The sequence below is a fragment of the Chaetodon trifascialis genome, chromosome 14 (assembly GCF_039877785.1).
Source record: "Chaetodon trifascialis isolate fChaTrf1 chromosome 14, fChaTrf1.hap1, whole genome shotgun sequence".
Taxonomy (NCBI): Eukaryota; Metazoa; Chordata; class Actinopteri; order Chaetodontiformes; family Chaetodontidae; genus Chaetodon; species Chaetodon trifascialis.
Genome location: NC_092069.1, coordinates 20,510,001 through 20,529,549, shown reverse-complemented (window position 1 = coordinate 20,529,549; position 19,549 = coordinate 20,510,001). Strand labels below are relative to the sequence as shown.

The 19,549-nt window shown below is 45.2% G+C and overlaps 1 protein-coding gene across 4 annotated transcripts in view; it reads left to right on the top strand.

The window, feature by feature from the left end:
- Window positions 1–944: 944 nt before the first annotated feature.
- The window catches only part of pacs2 (phosphofurin acidic cluster sorting protein 2), a 56,609-nt gene continuing 38,004 nt past the window's right edge, over window positions 945–19,549 (top strand). For 3 of the 4 annotated variants that reach the window (XM_070978515.1, XM_070978513.1, XM_070978511.1), the window contains exon 1: window positions 949–1,344. In XM_070978515.1, coding sequence (XP_070834616.1) covers window positions 1,226–1,344 — 119 coding nt within the window. In that variant the 5' untranslated portion in view covers window positions 949–1,225. Of the gene's footprint in view, window positions 1,345–19,549 lie in introns of all 4 variants that reach the window. The other variant, XM_070978514.1, reaches the window with a different exon arrangement.

Genomic DNA, 19,549 nt, shown 5'->3' with positions numbered 1-19,549 from the left:
TCTCTCTGAGGGGTTTACCCTCCACCAGCAGCACTGTGACATGTGGAGGTGGTGCAGTAGAGCTCCTGTGTGTCTGATTACTGTGCAGTGACGATTTTGGGAATCGATCCGACGACACTGCTTGTGTCCGCGGATCCGCCCAGACCTGCACCGGCGGCACCTGCCAACAAAGTCGGCGAAATGCAGCGCGGAGAGACCTTCAATGACGTTTTTCCTGGGGAAGGTATGAGAGGTGCTTAGTGCCAGAGGCGAGCTGGCGGAAGAGCACTGAGGGCAGTGCCACAAATGTAATTGTAATTAAATAAGTGCTGCCATAGAAAGAAAAAACAAACAAACAAAAAACAATAAGAATATCTTGTTAAGATAAGATAAGATATACCTTTATTAGTCCCACAGTGGGCATCAGTAAAAGGACATTAAATATTAAATATCAACCAAACAATATAAACAAGGAGTAATGAAATATGAGCAAACAATACTGGTATTGCACATTGATATGAATACGAACCATAAGTACTGACATTTCACATTGAATGATGTTGTTAATAGGATATATGGATTTATGACGCATTTGCACTAGTGTTGCAAGGTTTCTAAAAGTGACCGGCAATTAGCTCTTACTGTGAAAAGAAGCAACAATTTCACAATATATAGATGAGCTTGAAAACTCTATTGGTTTATGTATCACTTCATACTATTTGTTTCACAACATCTGATTTTTTAATTTAACAGTGGACACTTCTGGTCACCATTCAGCAGCGCTCGAAGTCTATAAGTGGCAAAAACAAAACTAACATAATAATAATACTAATGAATTAAAAGAGAAAGTTTGATTCAATTATCACATGAAACCACTGAAACACATTTGCTCTTTATGTAACTGAGCTTTGTCAGCATGATGCAGGCTCTCCCCGGCCTCTTCGCGCCTGTGTGGCACTGATCACACCTCATAGCCTCGGAGCAGCGTGGTAGGCACAACAAGCTCTGCGGTCGGTCCGCTCACTCCTGCGCTGCTCCCACTGCAGTTCCTCCCCGGCGCAGAAGGACCACACCGACCCGCCCGGCCCAACGAGGACGGAGAAATGAGCTCATCCTCCGGCGTTCACATCGCACTAATGTGAGCGTGTCACGGCTCTCCTTCACGGACACACGCACAGAAGACCCGCACTGGTGTGTTCACAAATCCCCAGCTCGGTGTCGGACAGTCCCACCCGCAGCCCGGAGCATGGCGGAGAGAAGTGGCCGGTTGAGTTTCCCCGGGAGCGGGGCTCTCAACAGACCGGTGCCCATGAACCTGTTTGCAACATGGGAGATAGACGGATCCTCCCCGAACTGCATCCCGAGGTAAGGCGCTGCATGCGCGCTTTGCGTGCGTCCTTTTAAACTTTAAAGCCAGCGCTGCCGATGCGCCAGACGCGCAGGCTGTCATTTATCAGATTGCTAACGTTCCCGCTACACAGCGGCTTACCACCGGCTAGCTCTATCATTATGCCAAGAGGATGCCCATGCAGGCCCCGCAGCGGGCACCGCTCATTCAGCCATCTGCACTGTCTTCATGTAGTGGTAAATAAAAAGGTGGGTGAACTGCTGTTGGCTTCTGGTTGGTGAGCACCATTTGGCAGGCAGCCACCAGCTGATAAACAAATACCAACTCGTAAACAAATACTCCAGCTCCACTCTCAGTGCAGGGTTAAATCAGACTGTAAAGGTGTTTATTCTGCAGGTATGTTTCGTGTTGAAAGCCCTGCGTGCTCATAATCATCCGCTCAGCTGTCGGGGTGTCAGCTTTGTGCCAGTTCACTGTGCCAGGCTGCACCACGGAGACCATTTGGCTCCGGTGACCCCCAGAGACTCAAAGGCTGTGCTCATACTAAAAGCCCCGCTGCCAAATTCTCATTAACTGCTCAGGTTAGGCTGCTATTATTAGACTGTTTGGATTATTTTGACAAACAACCCCAAACTCCAGGTCCACTCAGTGGGGATTTCCATGTTAGGGCTAAAATCTGTTGATTGTTTAGTCTTTTAAGCGTCAGGAAAGATGTGAGCTCAAGGTGATGTCTTCAAAATTCCTTTGTGTTTTATCAGACCAGCGCTAAAGATACTAATTTTCACAATGACATTTGACAGAAATTCAGCAAATCCTCACATCCGAGAAGCTGAAATGGTTAAAAGTTTGGAATATTTGCTGAACAAATGGCTTAAATAGTGCTGATTAACAATGGCCTGATCTATCATTCAGCTCATTGTTTGCACTTTTAGGTCTGTGCCGGAGTAAAACTGAAGACTGGAAGTTCAGCGTTCACCTCGAAAACAGCAAACAGCAAAAGTTCATATGCATTGTTTGTCAGTGTGGTCGATAAGAGACGTTTGTCTAAATAAAATCAAACCTCTGAGCTGAAGAAAAGAGCCACAGATTTAGTAGAATATATGGATCAATGTCTCACATTGGTGCTGAGACAATTAATTGAGTAGTTGATTAATCAGCAATTATTTTGACAAGACATAAATCATATTAAGTACTTTTTAAAGCATTTTCAGGTTCCAGCTTCTCAAATGAGTTTCCTCTGTTTGATATCTTTGTGTTTTGGACTGTCGGTCAGACGAAATAAGCAATTTGAAAACGTCATCTTGGGCTCTTGTGATGGACACTTAACTGATTCATTGACAAAATGACCAGCAGGTTAATCAATAATGGGAATAATTGTCAGTCTGTGATTGTTGCATAGAATAGCCTCCATCGCTGTAAACCGACCAAGTTATCAAACCGCACGAGACGCCGCTTACATCGCCACAAATCAGACGTTCATTGTAAAACGTGGGATTTAATGTGTTTTCATTGCGTCACGCTGTCATTAAAAAGCGATGTGAGGTGAGAAGTGAATCCTCTGAGCGTGTTTTCCATTTTTAAACCTTCTGATCCGACAAAGATCGAAGCACTTTGTGTGTAATAAATTTGAGGTTTGCAGTCAGGGCGCAGGCGGTGCTCTTTTCCTTCTTCTTCAGCAGAGCAAACGTGGTCAAAACCATCAAAAAAGAGCAGAAGAAGAAGAAGAACTTTTTTCTGGAGGTGAAGCTTTTTCAGGCTTCATGTTGAAATCTGATAAATATCCAGCCCTGGTTGTAACTTCACGCACATTTTTGCTGTGATGCCCTGAACACACTGTCAGGAGTTCACGGTTTAAACTCCTCCTCTCAGATACCTGCTGTGGTCAGCAGCTGTCAGCCTGTGGAGCAGCTGTAATTAATATGGGAGCTGGAGGAGCGTACGTGTTTTTATTTTTTATTCTGAACTGACGACTGTCTCTCCTTCGCCTCTCTCCATCCTCTTAAGTGTAATACCTTCAGTGGGTATTACATTACGTGGCTTTTAGCTGAAATAAGACTAATTCATTTCCAGGAATAGCATAGCTGTGTTGAAAAAGGCTCCTTTAGCTGAAACAGTCGCGGGTTCAATCCCCCCGTGACCCTGAACAGCGTTGGCCGTCACACGAAGCTGCTTCACTGTAAAGATGGATTTTATTTAATGTGTTGGTTTCCTGCGCGGTGCTCTGGTGTGAATGAGGCTCAGCAGAGTCACTTGTTGTGTGAAGTAAGCTGCCAGTCAAGAGCGCCACCGCTCTCCATTGACCGCCGTCTGTCAGGGTTTGGACAGGAGGACCTCAGCCTGTTAACCACATGTCAGATCAGCTGTCTCGTTCGGTGATATCAGCCCCTGAAGGCGGCTAAACAAACTGACCGCTGTCAGTCCTCAGAGGTCAGCCTGTCCGCCTCCCTTAAAGCTTCCCTGTAGAGCTTCTGGCCTCTTTTTCTCTTATGAGCAGGTTTTGGTTTTGGATGCAAACAAAACAGGATTGAATGTGTTTTGAAAAGTCGGCTTTGCAAATGTCTGTGAGGCAGGAAACGCCTTGACGTTCGCTCGCCCGCCTGGACCAAAGCAAGGACAAAACCTCAGTGAGCTCTGCTGAGCAACACTGACTGCGAACGCATCGTTTGTTTGTTTGCAAGAAAACTCCACAGGGCACCTTTTAATATTTAATCCTTTCCAAATCAAAAAACCTGAGAGGGACCTGGAGTCGAGGAGACACATGGGAATGTTTTTGCAGGTTTCAGCAAAGCCCTTAAAGACTGTGCACAGTCAGTGTTTTCACACGTTTAATTTACTCTAAAATCTGTTTTAGCTTTATGATTCATGAGGTCCCGCGCAGCCAAACGGAGACTCATCAAAGCAGATCGTCCTCAATATGCTGATTCCTTAGGTTGGTTATGAAACATGATGAGAGAGAAAAGATGCAACATTCATCTTGAGTCGTATTTGATGATGTCAGAGTGTATTTCATGCCAGCAGCAGCCTTAATACATGCTGATGGGTTAATTAGTTGGACTTTTTGGTAAATACCACACTCATATCTTACGTTTGAATATGAAGTTTTGAAGTTCGAATGTAAATTTACGAGCCAAGCTAGCCTCCTGCTTCCAGTCTCTATGCTAAGCTAAGCTAAGCTAAGCTAAGCTAACCATCCTGCTCCAGCCTCATATTAGACTGACAGATATGAGATTTGCATAGATTTTTTCCCCTGGAAAATAAAGAAAAAATAAGCATATTTCCAACACTTTTAAAGGATAAATAAAGATTCAGTACACAACCTTGATTCCAGAATAGTTGGGACGCTGTGAAAAACAGAAATAAAACAGAATGTGGTAATCTGATAATCCTCTCTGACATGAACTCAACTGAAAACAGCACGAGGTGAATATATTTAGTGTTTCATCTCATCAGCTTCACTGATTTTTCTAAATATCTGCTTATTCTCAATTTGATGCAGCAACATGATTCAAACACGTTGGGACAGGAGCAACCAAAAACACCTGTTTGGATCATTCCACAGGTAAACAGGCTGATTGATAACAGGTGATAGCATCATGATTGGGTATGAAAGGGGAATCCTGGAAAGGCTCAGTCACTCTCAAGCAGGGGTGGAGCGAGGTTTTACAGAGCGTCCCAACGGTTGTGGCATCAGTATACATTTCTCACACTAGTTGAGCTTTGCAGGTTGATGTCATTTATTTTGCACGCAAACATACGACTGCAAGGGCTGCGTTTTCAGGCTGCGTTCAAAGACAAACAAGACTTAAAAATGATGATATGATATGATAAGATGGAAGATGTGAGGCCATACATTCCGGGCTGACAGCGTGCGGCCTAGTAACCTTGCAGTGATCCATGCGTAGACGTAAACACAGACACGCTCTGATTCTAACAACAAGCCATACCGATTTGTTGCCAAAATGGGAGTTCACATGTGATCCATGCTGTGTCCACCTGCCACGGGTTCATCACTGCTGTAACACTCAGGCGAACAACTGTGCCTCATAAGGAGCCAAGTAGCATGTTTAATCTGAGAGTGTGTTCGTCCCCCGATTTTATCCATTTCTCCCATTATTTCTTCATGCCTCGATAAATCCCGCTCGCTGTGGCTCGGAGGTCTCTGAAGCCCGGAGCTATTAGGCTGGGAGGCTTATAGAAGTGCTGCCTCGGCATTGATCTCACGTTTCCAAGAGTCACTTCAGGACAAGTGCTGCTCCACGCTGAGATGCTTAATAATCACCTATCATAGGTAAGGGAGGGGCCTTAATCACCTATCTTCGAGGGTGGTTGAATGGTAATTGCCTGCGGTCTGGAAATCGAGATGACTGGAGAAGAGGCTGCTGAAATACAAATGTTGTCATGTGGACCTTTTTATTGGCAGCAGAGAGAGTTTATGAGGATCTGCTCTGCTGCTGCTCATACTGATAGTCAGAATATGAAGTGCATGGGGGGTACGTCCTCATCCCGCTCCTCAGCAGCCTGCCTAAGTATCAGTCTGACATCTTGAATGTGAATATTAAATGTGCTTTCATGCTCTGTCACCTCCTCACGAGAAGCATCTCAGTGAGCGCCTTTTCATCGCTCGGGGCGTCTGAATGCGTTCCAGTAATTGCGCGCTCGTTCCTAAAGATGGACGTCTCATCTGAGAGCCACTTCAGCCCTCCATCCTGCACCTGAGCCTCTCTGCTCTTAACAGCCAAGGTCAAGAAGCTGCGTTTCATCTTGGCATTTTTCGAGTGGGCATCAGTTGCATTTCTGCGCATCAGCCCACGGGCTAAGTGCCGCGAGAGACGGGGCCAATCTCAGAGACAGAGCCGGGATTGAACGGGCCGTCGAGTGGCAGCTGGACCCAGTAGGCTGTCATATTTGGGCCTGTTGGAGGCGAGAGTGCTGAGATGTCGCTTTGAGCAGCAGTGAGACACTTGCTCTTTTGTCCCCTGGCTGCCTGGGATGCTCACACTGCGGGAATTTAGAGTAGGATGAATGAGAGGCAGTTAAAGCCTCTCATTGTTTTATGCCCCCCTTCTTGTTCTTGTTGTCCTGCATTCGCTGACTGATCTGTACCAATGTTTGGGAGTTTTGAAAAGGCTGAGAGTCTGCAGCCACACCAGCAGCTCTGTGAGGCTGTACTTTGAGCTAAACGCTAACAGCAGCGCGCTAATGCGCACATGTTTAGCAGGTATAACGCTCCCTGTCTTAGTTTATGTTAGCATGCTAACATTTGCTAAGTTGCACAAAAAGTAAAGCTGAGGATGCATGCACCAGATTTCATGATGGTGCATTTAGTAATTAATTTATTTTTCTCAACATCACAAATATTAAACTCATGGTGGCACTCTGAGGGAGCACCAAAGTCATTAGGATTCATCCTCTGGCAGCCATGAACGTCTGCACAAAGATTTGTGACAACCCAGCTTGCAAATGTTCAGATGTTTCACCGAATAAGTGAAAACTCTGAGTTGCTGGTGGTACAGGAGGAAAGGCCCTGGTGAATGTCTTCACAAGATTTCATATCAATCCATTTAACAGTTGTTGAGATATTTCAGTCTGGGCTGAAGTGGCGGACCAGCCGCTCATCAGTGCTGCTGGCGTCTCAAACCGTGTTCTTCATTTTGATGCTGTTCTTCTCTTCTTGTCATGCTGATGTCTTTGTGCCACATTCTTTGAAACGTTAAGTCAGAGGGCCTTATGTAAGATATCCAGCCTCCTCCATCTTGCTGATGCAGCACATCCTGGAGGACGGACGGACGGGGAAGGACGGGAAAGGGCAGTCGCCTCCTCGCACACACATAAACTCACATTTGAGATGCTTTGCGACGCTGCAGACTGATCGGTTTTGCCTCCAGCTGACTTCCCTCATGCCTCGGTGCCCAGCGCCATGATTGCCTGCTTTTTGCATTCGCCTGTTATTTCCCCACAGACCATGTTTGATTTTAAGGAGCCGATGTTGATAATGTCTGTTTAGCTTGTTCCAAATCTCCTGCCTTCCTGCAGAGTGAGTTTAGGAACATGAACACAGCCACGATATGACAGCTGATATATAGTCTGCATCCACAAAAAGGCGAAAAACTGTAAAAACCTGAGCTGCCAGACGGGACGCGGCCATGACAGTGACTCCAATCAGAAGTCACGGCCTCAAGCTGACTGATATTACACAGCTGATAAACTCCAGACGTAAACAGCAGATTACCCTAAACAGCCTGGTTTAACCCGTCTGCGGTGTGTTCATGATTCAGCTGCATATGAAGAAACACCGCAGCGGCACAGAGCGCCGTTCGTCCTCTCTGCTGAATGAAAACTGATGAAAAGTAAAAGACAGTCGTTAAATACCTTTGGGCTCGGGAGCCAAGACTTTATTAGTGTGCAATATTCTACATGAATCTACAGCGCTGACGCTTTATTAGCATACGCTCCCCAAATTAAATTCACGCTAATTAGAAAATGGGACAAGCACATGTGCCACTTGAGATACGGAGTTGAGAATGACATTTCTTTTTCAACTCAGCGGCACGTTCGCTTTGTGGGGGAAAATGTCAGCTCTGCCGCCGCGGAGCCAAACCAACCTTGGCCAGTTCGTATGTCGCTGGAAATGTTCGGTCTCAGGGCATAACGTATCGAACTCTTCAGTCGGTCTTTTAGTCTAAACAGACCTCAGGGTGACGGAGAGCAGACTAAATGGCATCCAGATGAACCTGCACCACGATAAGAGCAGCTTACTGGTGAGATATCAAATAACGAGGCTTCATTTATCAGCAGAAACGGCTCAGGAAACAGTCGCACCTCGGTGGTTGCTCTCAGGTTGAAAGCTCATCGTTTGTTGTGTCTCAAAATGTGATGTTTCTTCAATTAAAGGTGCACCGATCAAAATCTTTGTATTCAAAACAGAACAAATGACTACATGTATCGTGCGATGTGTCGTTGGTAGTGATCGATCCTCAAAGAATAATCGCCCGTCTCTGCAGCTCTCCTCAGCGCCGAGGAGAGTTTTAACGTCTTTCAGCTCGTTGTTTTGGATTCACGGCTGCTCCTGACCGCGTTGAGTCCTGCAGCTGTTTTATTTTCAGTGAAAAAGCTCTAAAAACCTTCTGCGCGCTCCCTGCTTCACTCTTAACGGCAGACAGACAACGTTAGCGACCAGCTGGTGGAGCATTGTAAAGAAGACGAAGAAGACCCCTTTATTATTCACAACACACAACATGCAGAGTTACAGAGGGAAACTGCACACGTCATGCTTAAGTGAAAGTCTTTTCTCCACTTTTAACCCATCCTGGTAAGTCCTTGCTCCGCGGCGGACCAGGAGCGGTGGGCTGCCAGCCGACAGCGGCGCCCGGGGACCCAGTTCCTCTTTGTCGCCATTGGTCAGCTGGTGATCTTGCATGTTTTTAATGTTTTTTTTTGTGGAGGATACACCTGCAAACTCCACACAGAAAGGCCCCTTATAGGGCAGCAGGCACCAAAGGCATGGTGGACAACACGCCCCCATGCGCCCACAGCGCCCCAGGCGGGAATCGAACCTGGGACCTGGCCACCGTGCCACCAAAAAAACACCCCAAAAACCAATTAGCAGCTGAAGAGGAGTTGGCGGAGACCAAAAACTGAGCCAAAAGGAGAGTAAATGTTGGACTTACATTTACGGGATGGCTCCAAATCAATGCTAATGTTGCCCCACATCTTGTAAATGTGTAAATAAGCAACTGATAATATGTTAGTGTTTGCAGCTTGTTCTGCTGCTCTCAAGTGGCCAAAAATGAATGAATGCAGGTTTAAAGCTTAATGTTTGGATAGAAATCACCTGGTTTATCGATTAGTCCACAGGTGGAGAATTAGCTCCTTAATTCATCAAACGAATGAATGAGAAATGAATTAATGATGAATTCGCATGCAAGCTTTTTCCACAGCTTTCTCACTGTCAATATATTTGCTTGGATGTCATGGAATTGGCTCATAAATCCATGAGATGCTGCTGAGAAGCTTGAATCTGGACCTGGAAGTCAAGTTAGGTCGTGGATTTTAGAGGCATTTCTTTGCTAGATCTGTTGAAATTCTCTCAAATCAAATAATCTGATAAACAAAGGAAATCATCTGTCATCTGTGGCTGCTGCAGGCCTGTAAAAAGGCCAGTCAGTGTAGATGACTGAGTAACATATAATGCCATGTTTATATCGTAACTCATGTCGTAACTCACTGATTAACCTAAAGCCACAAATCTGATCTCTGCTGACGGATGAATTCCGTTTCTAAAGAGCTTCATCATGTCAAACTGGGTTTCTGTGATTGTTGGCTGCAGAGGTGGCCTCTTTCCAAATGTTGCTCAAATTATTGAAATTGCTCTGTGATTACGCAGAGCGTCCTGGGACCTGTTTACTTTGTCACATGCTCCAGCGCTTTCGGAGGTAATGCAGGAAAATGAGGTTAACGAGCTGAAAAGGCAGAGAGATTTGTCAAAACTTGGTGCCAGATGTAGATGAGATTATATCTAGGCAGCTCGCAAACAGTTGGGGCTTAGTGTGGTCAAAAGGAAAGGAGACATTGGTAGAGCTGCGTGCCGGCTGCCTCGTCCCTCTTTGGATCATCCGTCCCTGAATGACATGTTCCAAGGTGTCTTTGTTGTCCAGTGGCACATGTAAATGATTTATTGAAGGTCTTGAGAGCTGTTCTGTTCGCCTTAAACTCTTTTTATAGCTTCGATTAGTGCAGGTGCTTTCCATCTGTGAAAGGCGGAAAATGAATCAACATGAACATTCATAGTCTCTCATTTCAGAAACGCCCTTTTAATCTGCAGTGTCACATCAACGCACGTGAAATTAATAACGCTAATGCAGCGCCTGTTCAGAGCGTGTCTGATTGCTTGGCCTCCTCTGTTTCTGCTTGCAGATTCCTTAAGGACCACACTGACTAACCGACTAACTGACTCCTTAGCAAATCAGAATCAGCTTTATTGGCCACGTACTAAGATTAAGGTTCACTTTATTAATCACACAACACGACACAGCATGCACATGCCATGCTTTGGTGAAATTATTTCTTCCGCATTTGACCCATCCTGGAAGTCCCTCCTCCGCGGCAGACCAGGAGCGGTGGGCTCCAGTTCCTTCTTGTCACCATTGGTCAGGTGGTGATCTCTTGCATGTTTTTAAAGGTTTTTTTATGGAGGATACTCCAGGTGAGCACAGGGAGAACATGCAAACATGCAATCTCCACACAGAAAGGCCCTTTTCCTCGAGATAAAGCAGGCAGCAGGCACCGAAGACGTGGTGGAGGACACACCCCCAGCGCCCACAGCGCCCCAGGTGGGAATCGAACCCGGGACCTTCTAGCTGTGAGGCAACAGTTTCTACCACTGCAGCACCGTGCCACCAATGTGTGCACATATAAGGAATCAGACTCTGGACTCTTAAACATTGCATTAAGTGTCCTTGCATAAAGAAAGACAATGAGGACATAAAAGGGGCTGCACGGTGGCGCAGCAGGTAGTGCGCATGCCTCACAGCAAGAAGGTCGCCGGTTCAATTCCCGGGTCGGGCCCTTCTGTGTGAAGCTTACATGTTCTTCCCGTGCATGCGTGGGTTCTCCCTAGATACTCTGGCTTCCTCCCACAGACCACAAACATGCTCATTAGGTTGATTGGTGACTCTAAATTGCCCCTAGGTGTGAGTGTGAGTGTGAATGGATGTGTGTATGTGCCCTGCGATCGGCTGGCGACCGGTCCAGGGTGTACCCCGCCTCCCACCCGTCGACAGCCGAGATAGGCTCCGGCCCCCCCGCGACCCCGAAAGGGATAAGCGGCATAGAAAATGGATGGATGGATGGATGGATGGAGGACAAAAAAGGCAAAAAAAAAAAAAACCCTAAAAAACTGAACAATGAGTTAAATAGTGCAAAAATAAATACATAAGAATGTGAGAGAATCAACTGGCTGCTGTCATTGCTAACAGCTAGCCACCTGGGTCAGGTGGGTCAGGATCCCTTGTGTTACATCGCTGATGTCTGAGCCGTTTGATTTAGACCCATCACGGCATTTGGCGGTTAATAAAAGTCCCCTCTCAATTCACCACACAGTGTGTACTTCTGTTGGTAGTAATGCACCGTTCATATCTGTGCCCCGCAGATCTCCAGAGCTCGCGCTCGACACTGTGCTTCTTTTAAGTTTTCGGGAAAACACCCCTCAGTGTGACGTCGGTCGGTTGAACGGTTGTCGAAGAGCCGACAGACAAACATACAGACAGACAGACGGAAACTCCTTCCATTTTAGTCATATGAGCTTTTTTCCTGGATAATTGTCTCTGTTGAAATTAATTTTTACGCCTCACTCGCGAGGCAGCTGCTATATTCGGCCTCAACTGGGTGCAGTGATTCTGACATTTTCATTTCGTACTTGCTGCGTTTGGTTGTCGTTGTTGTTCGTCGTGACTTCGAGCTCTGCTCTTTTGACTCCTTTCCCGACACCTTGATTTGTTCTTTCATTGTCTTATTCATTATTCTGGCCTGTGGACATGTGAAGTTGAGTCGAGTTGTTGTTTGTGGACGCGGTCGTGTCGACAGCGCGGCTGTGTTTTTGATTTGTCCGTCCAAACTCTGACTTCCAGGGAAATCCTTGTAATACATTAGTCACTGATTTCCATACCAGCGGTGTATTACTTTGCACTTTGGCAGAGGTAAACATGGTAAAAGCACCCAGTCTGTCCTGCATTGCTTGTTGATTATTAATGTGCACATTTTGCTTGAGTGTGTTGTCTGTATGGCCCTGTATTGACAGCTTGTTCCTCATCGGTGCATTTTGTGTAATCTCCAGTGAACGGAGGCTTTTGCTCTCGTAGTTTCGCTTAATTGCAGGAAGGCTCCGTAGGCTGGGCTGCAGGTTCGCCTCTTGCAGCAGGCAGCGTGAGAAAAGGGAGTTGCTATTTCAGTTCTCCCTTCACTGAGGCTTAAAGAACTTCTTCTGAATTCAGAGCATGGAGGAGAAATGTAGGTCAGGTTCCTTTTAGAAAACTTGCGGCCGGGAGGAGAGCTTAGAAGGTTTAACATATTGTAGTCATTAGGAAAGCTGCTGTGCCACGTCTGGCATCCTGCTCCTGGGTGGCTGAGTCATATGACCTCTTCCGTGCTTCCACCGGACTCCTCCCTGATGTATTGGCTGGACAGATGGACGCGGCGAAAATCCCGAGGTTGGCATCGGCGACTAAAACCTTTCATCTCTGCCTCTGGATGACTGTAGAAATGAGCATTCATTATCGCTGCCAGTCAGAAATAAGCATCCCCTTACAAGCCTGTAAACATAACCTTTCTGGCCTCCCAGATGCTGAGCAAGCCACAGCGGCGTGGTCCAGCTAATCTGCTGCGACACAGACGCCGGCTGAAGTCGTGGAGATTTTAATAACGAGAGTAAGTAGCTCAAATGAGGACAAACCTCACATTCAGTCGAGTCTGGTCTGTTTATACAAATGTGGTCCAGAAAGGAGTGATGTTTTCCGTGCGATCTGTCTGTAAAATAGAGCTTCACTGTCTCTTTAATCCATATTTGTTTTAGCAGACAGAGGATATTAAAAGCTTTGGTTACAGCTTAGAGAATAGGCCGCGTCGTTTTGCTTCATGAAATGGGTTCCTGTGTGACATGTGACCCCGCAGAGGAAATATCCTGCTCCCCTGAACGGGACCTGAGCTGCAGCAGGAAGCTGAGCGGAGCTGGTTGTTGCTGTGGTTCACACTGTGGTGATGTGACTCAAACAGGCCAGATCCATTCACCTCCTCTTCACTGTATTCAAAGTGTCTCAAAGACGTTGAAAACAGTCATCAAGGTCACAACACAGACTGATATTTCTAAGAAAACATGACTCAGTATGCAGCTTTCAGTTGTTGCTAATAAGGTTAGCTGGTTAGCATTGTTGCACACAATTATATTAGCTTACTGTGGGTTGCGAAATGACAACTGGAACCAGCTAACTGTGCTAATAACAGATGGAAATACGTAGCGGTATTTCATTATTTAGTGAAGGTAAGCGTTGGAAGCGTTGTGAATGTACAGATGGACACTGGTGGATTATGCTGCCACGCTGGTTCACAACAGTTCCAGTGGATTTAAGCTAATCATAACTAAACCATCACTGCAGCACAGTCCAGTCTCTACTGATTGGATTTGACTGAGAGCCTGAGGACATGCCGAGGTAGCGACGAAGCACACCCTCATGTATCGTCTGCTTTACTGTGAATGAGCTTCAGCTTAGCTTAGCTTAGAGTCCAGTGGCAAGGCGAGGGCACAACAAAGGCATCAAAATACTCATACTCAAAGTTTGCACTCCACCTTTGCAGCATAAATCACTCCTCCGCTGTCCACGTGTGTGCTCGGTATGTTCAGAAAGGGTATACAAAATATGTCTGAGCGCACAGCTTCTGATTGTCATTAGCGTCATCATCAGCTAATCATGCTAGCAACAAATGAGACCTGTGCTTTTCTGATATTTTGGTGAGCTTTTGGAGATTACTGATCAGACAGAAAAGTGGACGATGTTGCAGTGCTACTTTAAAAAACCTTGTGGCGATTCTGCTTCTGAAGCTGCAAAGCGTCACTGTTCAAACTGACTGTGACTGTTGTGAATCTGAGCTGACTGTGAGCCAAAAACGTACGTGATGTGCAGCTTCTGCTCCTGAAAAAGCTAAAAGACTTCACTTTCTAGCATACAGGTGGTGAGTATTTGGCATTCAAATCATTGGTTTTTAGCAGAGACCTCCTTTAAAATGGGCTTCAAAGCATGCTGCTTTAAACATCTGTAAAATTCAGCCTCACATTCAGACCTGTGACAGACTGCCGGATTAAAACAGTTGTAAGTCTAGGTGGCCCAAATGTGACCCTTTCAGCCACTTCAGTCAATAAACACTTTTATAAATGGACAGAGTGCTCTGCGTGTCCATTTTTAGCCGACCTATAATGCAAAAATCTGTCAGAGCAGCGATGAGAAATCCTGCCTGAGGGCTCTTCAGCCAAACAACACAGAGATGTGCCGATTGTGTGTTTCAGTGTTGTGACTGCGCGCTTCATTTGCAGACTGCTCAGACAAAAGAGCGAGGCCAACCTTTTTTTTTTGTTTTGCAATTAGAAGTCCTCTTAACAAATTCTCAACTTGTATCCAAATTATTTAGGGCACTTCAGATCCCGCTGTAATGGGATCTGAAGTGCCCGCTGTTGGTTTAATCCACATTTAGTCTAAATTTTTAGCTCTGACGCTGCTGCTCAAAATGAAAAATGGTCATTTCTCACATGGTGTTGTAAAGTGTTGACATGCCTGATATGCATGTCGGGCTGCAATTAATCATTGTTTTCATTATTAGCTGATCTGCAGTTATTCTTCTTTTTTTTTTTTCTTTTTTTGATTAATCGTTTGGTCCTGGAAATGTCAAAAAAGGAAGAAGAAAGTGAAAAAATATCCATCACAGCTTTGTAGAGCTCAAAGCGACATTTCTAAAAGTATTTTTGATGAAAAAATGAATTAAATGATGAATGAAATTTCAAAGTTTTAGAGTAACTGAACTAGTTTTTCTGAGTTTCTGTGAGTCTTTTAGAAAGTAAAGGTATTTTATATTCGATTTGCAGTTAAATATTGTGTTAAGTTAATAGGATTCACTGTTGAATTTGTGTTTCAGTCACACGAAAGTGCTCTGAAGAACTGTGTCGCGTTGTGTAGTTTGACATCTAACAAATGACATGTAAATGAATATCTGGCTACGGTGGCCCTGAAGGTCAAAGCACAACTTTCAGAAAGCACAACAACATTCCACAAAATGCAAAATTTCTTTGTGTGTCGACCCTCAGGCTGGTTAACGCGGACTCTGACTGAGTGCCAACGATCGTCTTTTTAATCCCACATCCCTGGAGTGTGAGGACATGTGACCTCCTCAGTGTGTGTTCCCAGTTTTGAGAGATCAACAGTTGACTGTGTGAACCGGTCAGGACTGCAGCTTTTACATGTGCTTAGCCAATAACAGCAACCGAAAGGTAAGAGACAAAGGGGAGAGGCAGCATGACCAAGAATGTGCGGACACGTGAACTTGGACATCGACATCATGCAATTATATTTTAGACAAAAGTGCTCCATCTTCATGGCAGCAGTTTGGGGAAGAGCTTCTCCTCTTGAAGACGAAGACCCCCAGCTCTGCCCTGACTGCGATGAACTGCGAGTCTTATCTCCCAACGCTCGCGTGGCCGAATGGGAGCGAAATCGTGTGCAAAGTTTTCCCAGAGGGCATCACATTTCAGTTACCAGCTGAAAATGCCACCCTGGAGATGATGAGGGTGGGCGTCCAGTGTGGCATCACGGGTGGAGCGGCGTGCAGTGGCGTGCTGCAGATCGCTGTGAACAAAGGTCTCATTTGTATTCCAGCTTGTGCTGCAGCCCCCCCCCCCCCCCCCCCCCCCCCCCGGGCCTCTCAGAGGGTACGCATCATTTTGTGTTCTTTGCTGGATTCGATTCTTCACACTTTGGCTGCGAAACATAAAACAGCGACTTGGCTCTTGGCTCGCCGCTTGATGTTTCTTTGCCCGCCTCTGTTCCGCGTCAGCTGTTTTCACCGCAGACCTCAGTGCGACTCATAACCCACTTACGTACCTCGTCTTTCTTTTGTGACACTCGCTTCTGGTTTTCCTCTCTAATAAACACACATTCGTGCAAAATGCTCTTGTGTAACCACAGACGTGCAGATCTCCCCAGGGATAAAATAGGTTTCAGTATCCATTGAGGTTTTAATTGTTTCTAGGTCACTCTTTCTCTGAGCTGATGGAGGAAATGGAATTCATATCTCCCTATCCTGCATTTTTAATGGATTTCATTCATTATACATTTACAAAAAAAAAAAAAGAGAGATTTCGTCTTCTGGTTTAGTGGACGGAGCTCTACCTCAGTGCTACTCCAGTGTTTTCTCACTCTGCCTTTAAATAACATGGCCAAGGGTATCTGGTGCAGGGCAGGAATGGGGAGATTTGATTATTAAGCTCTGTCTTTGCGGATGTCTCTTCAGTATTCAACAGCTTGTTATTCGTGCGTTCCGCTGAGTCGGAGGACGCTTTGCTGTCTTCAGTAAGCCTCAGAAATAACTGAGCTGTGTGTTAAAATAAAGGAATGTCTCATCATCAGAGGAGATGAATGTGGATATTTTGGGGTAATACAGATAAAAATCCAATTATGACAACAAAACCAAGGCTGGAGAGTGACCTATTTCTAATTCTGTAGCAGACTGAAAGCAAAGTTTCAGAGAATTGGTTCATTTTTAGTTCAGCAGTCATGAAATCGCTGTTTTTGTGGGGAGTTGCTGCAGGTCGGCTTGGGAATCTGGTGTGAAAGCGTCTCAACGACATGTTATAAAACAACAGTCGACATTAAATATTACGCAGCAGCTGTTCTGCAAAATCCATATATTAAACTGTCAGATTCACCCTTCATATCTACCCACTGAACCTCATCCTCAGTCTGTCCTCATCCCTGCAGAGAGCTTCGGTTCGTCTGATCAGTTTGTGAAAGTCTCTGCAGGACAAACGGCTGGAAACAAAGCTGAAGGTCTGCGCTTGCTTGAGTGCACCTTCTATAACTCTTATCTCCCCTGCAGGGCTTTTTATAGGAGGATGAGCCGCCCTCCACTGCTTTAGAGGGATTTCATTCAGCAGCTCTGGAGTCCGCGGGCGCTGAAGGCCGTAAACCACCATCATCCTCAGCTCCAGTTCGCACAGACTGGGAGACAGTGAGGGACACTATCGATCTTTTGTTTGCTCACTCCAGAGTTCAGAGTTCAGAGTGCTCAGTGCTCTTATTCAGTTAGCTTATTGACTTTTGCTGCTCAGTTGGGAAACTTGTCAAAGTTGTTCCAATAAACTAAATACAGCCAAATGATGCGTTTTATCTTTTGTCTCTCGTGTGTTTTTAGTATCTTGTAATATCTCATTGGGATTGATTTGTGGTTTTGATGTGAAAGCCACTTGAAGTTGTCTGTTTTTAACCACATCGGCGTTGTGGCTCAAGGGAGGGCAGTGCAGGTCTTTTACTCATTCTATTGGTCCAGACTGAAATGTCTCAACAAGGATTGGATGGATAGACACAACATTTGGTACAGATGTTCATAGTTCACAGACGATGAATCAATCTCTGTTGATCCTCTGTTCTTTCTGTTTGTAGTCTTAAGTGAAATCTGTTGATCTCACTCTTGAATGGATTGCCATGAAATTTGGTGCCAACCTTCATGTCCTCCTCAGGATGACTTTGGTGATCTTTTAGCTTCTCATTTAGCACTGTCATCAGGTCAAAAATGTCATTTTCCTGTACTTTTATGACATAACTAATGACATCTGCACTGGCCTCATGTGGACTTTGTGTCCAGTAAACATTAACATGCTAACATGCCCAAAAGTGCTAAAATTTATACCTGCTAAAAATCTGCATGTTAGCATTGTCACTGTGAGCATGTTAGCATGCTGGTGTTAGCGTTTACCTCACAGCAGCATTGTGCCACAGTTTAGCATCTCAGTCTCTTAGTTTTGCATAAGTCAGAGAGGACTTGGATGATAATAATTTCAAGTTTTGTTTTGTCTTCACCGTGAAATAATTGTTGTTTAGACAGAATTACAAAATAATAATACCATGCTATTAAGAAACATATTTAAATGGTGCATGAGTGAAATGTCTCATCTGAAGAAACATTTGCAGATTAATTGGATAATTGTTTTCTCGTTATTCAGACTTGTTTAATGATCTTTTGTAATAACCAGAAATCTTACAGGAAGAAATCAGCTTTGCTTCTGTCCTCTCGGGCCCTCCATACCCACAGTGACCTCTTTGAATCTCATCTTTCAGCCTCTATCAGAGATTGATTAAAGTAAAATTTGATCTTTTGATCAATCGCTGTCTTTTCTTCTGCCTTTGCTCCGTCCGTCAGACCGAACTAAAGCAGCATCAATGAGGTGGTTTGGATCTTGGCAAAAAGGCTGATTTTGTCATCTCCATGTTATGTGATATTTGAGTTTTGATCATAAGAAAACTCGCTGATATGCTTTGAGTCTCTTTGAAGACATCTGAGGCCTCTCTCGTCCTCTGTAGTTTTCAAAAATGAAAGCATCTTTTTCCCTAAAAGTAGACATTTTGGGGAGGTGATCTGAAAAGAGCCCGTTTGTTTCCTGCTCGGTGATGATGATGATGTCACCTTTGCATTGTGGGTAACATGCTAACAGTGACACTGAGGACCCCTCTGTTGTGTGTGAGGCTAATCAAGAAGCCGCGGTACAGTGAAGCTCTGAACAGATGCCCAGATATGAGACAAAAGGACAGAGGAGGTGTCTGACCTGAGGGCCGGCAGCGCTTTGTCTCTGAGACCGAACCCCAGACGTGTTTCTGCGCCCTAATGGCTCCCTCTATTAATAAAAGATAAGCAGTCAATTATTGAGCCGTCAAAGTGACGTTAGGGACGAAGCGGGGGGCGAAGGGGGGTCGAGGAGGCGTGTGAGGAATTTCATGGTTGAGTTTCGGCGGAGGAGGGATGCTCTGTGTCCTCGGGGTCTGTGCGTATGTTCCTGGTCTCAGGAGAACGTGACCTCCCTCCATCCGATTCGCCTTTATCACCTTTATCCCTTCAGCTTCTTCTGAATGTCTGTCAGCCTCTCTTCCTGTTTTATCTCCTTCAGTCTTTCTGTCCGTCCTTTTTGACTTTATTTCTTGCTTCAAAAGCACCAAACTCACTGCAAGGCTAAACGCCGTCCTTGAATCCGCCTGCAAACGCACCTTCTTCCATGTAAGCAGTCAAGAAAAGCCGCCTTCAAACAGCAGACGGCAGCTTTTACTTTCACCTGCTGCGAGTGGAGGTTGTTTGTAATGCATTTGTTTGGAGCTTTGTTGACATTTACGTTCTGTCTAGTCCATTTTCACTGTCATTTTTGTCATCTTAATGTTGCTTTGTTCTCCTCTCCTCTCGCAGTTTCATTCCGAGACGTCTTTTATGTTTTAGACCCCGTGGGGTTATCCTTTTGAAGCATGCACTTTTTTTTTGGTGCTCATTATTATCCTGCTGTGCAAATTAAAAATTAAAATTCTCTCCCTCATATACAGACACACACACGCATACACACAACTGCAGGTTGTTTACATCAAACCAATTACAGGAGTACTATATTAAAATGCAGCTGATGTTTTCTTCTTCTCCTCCAGTTAATTGTGC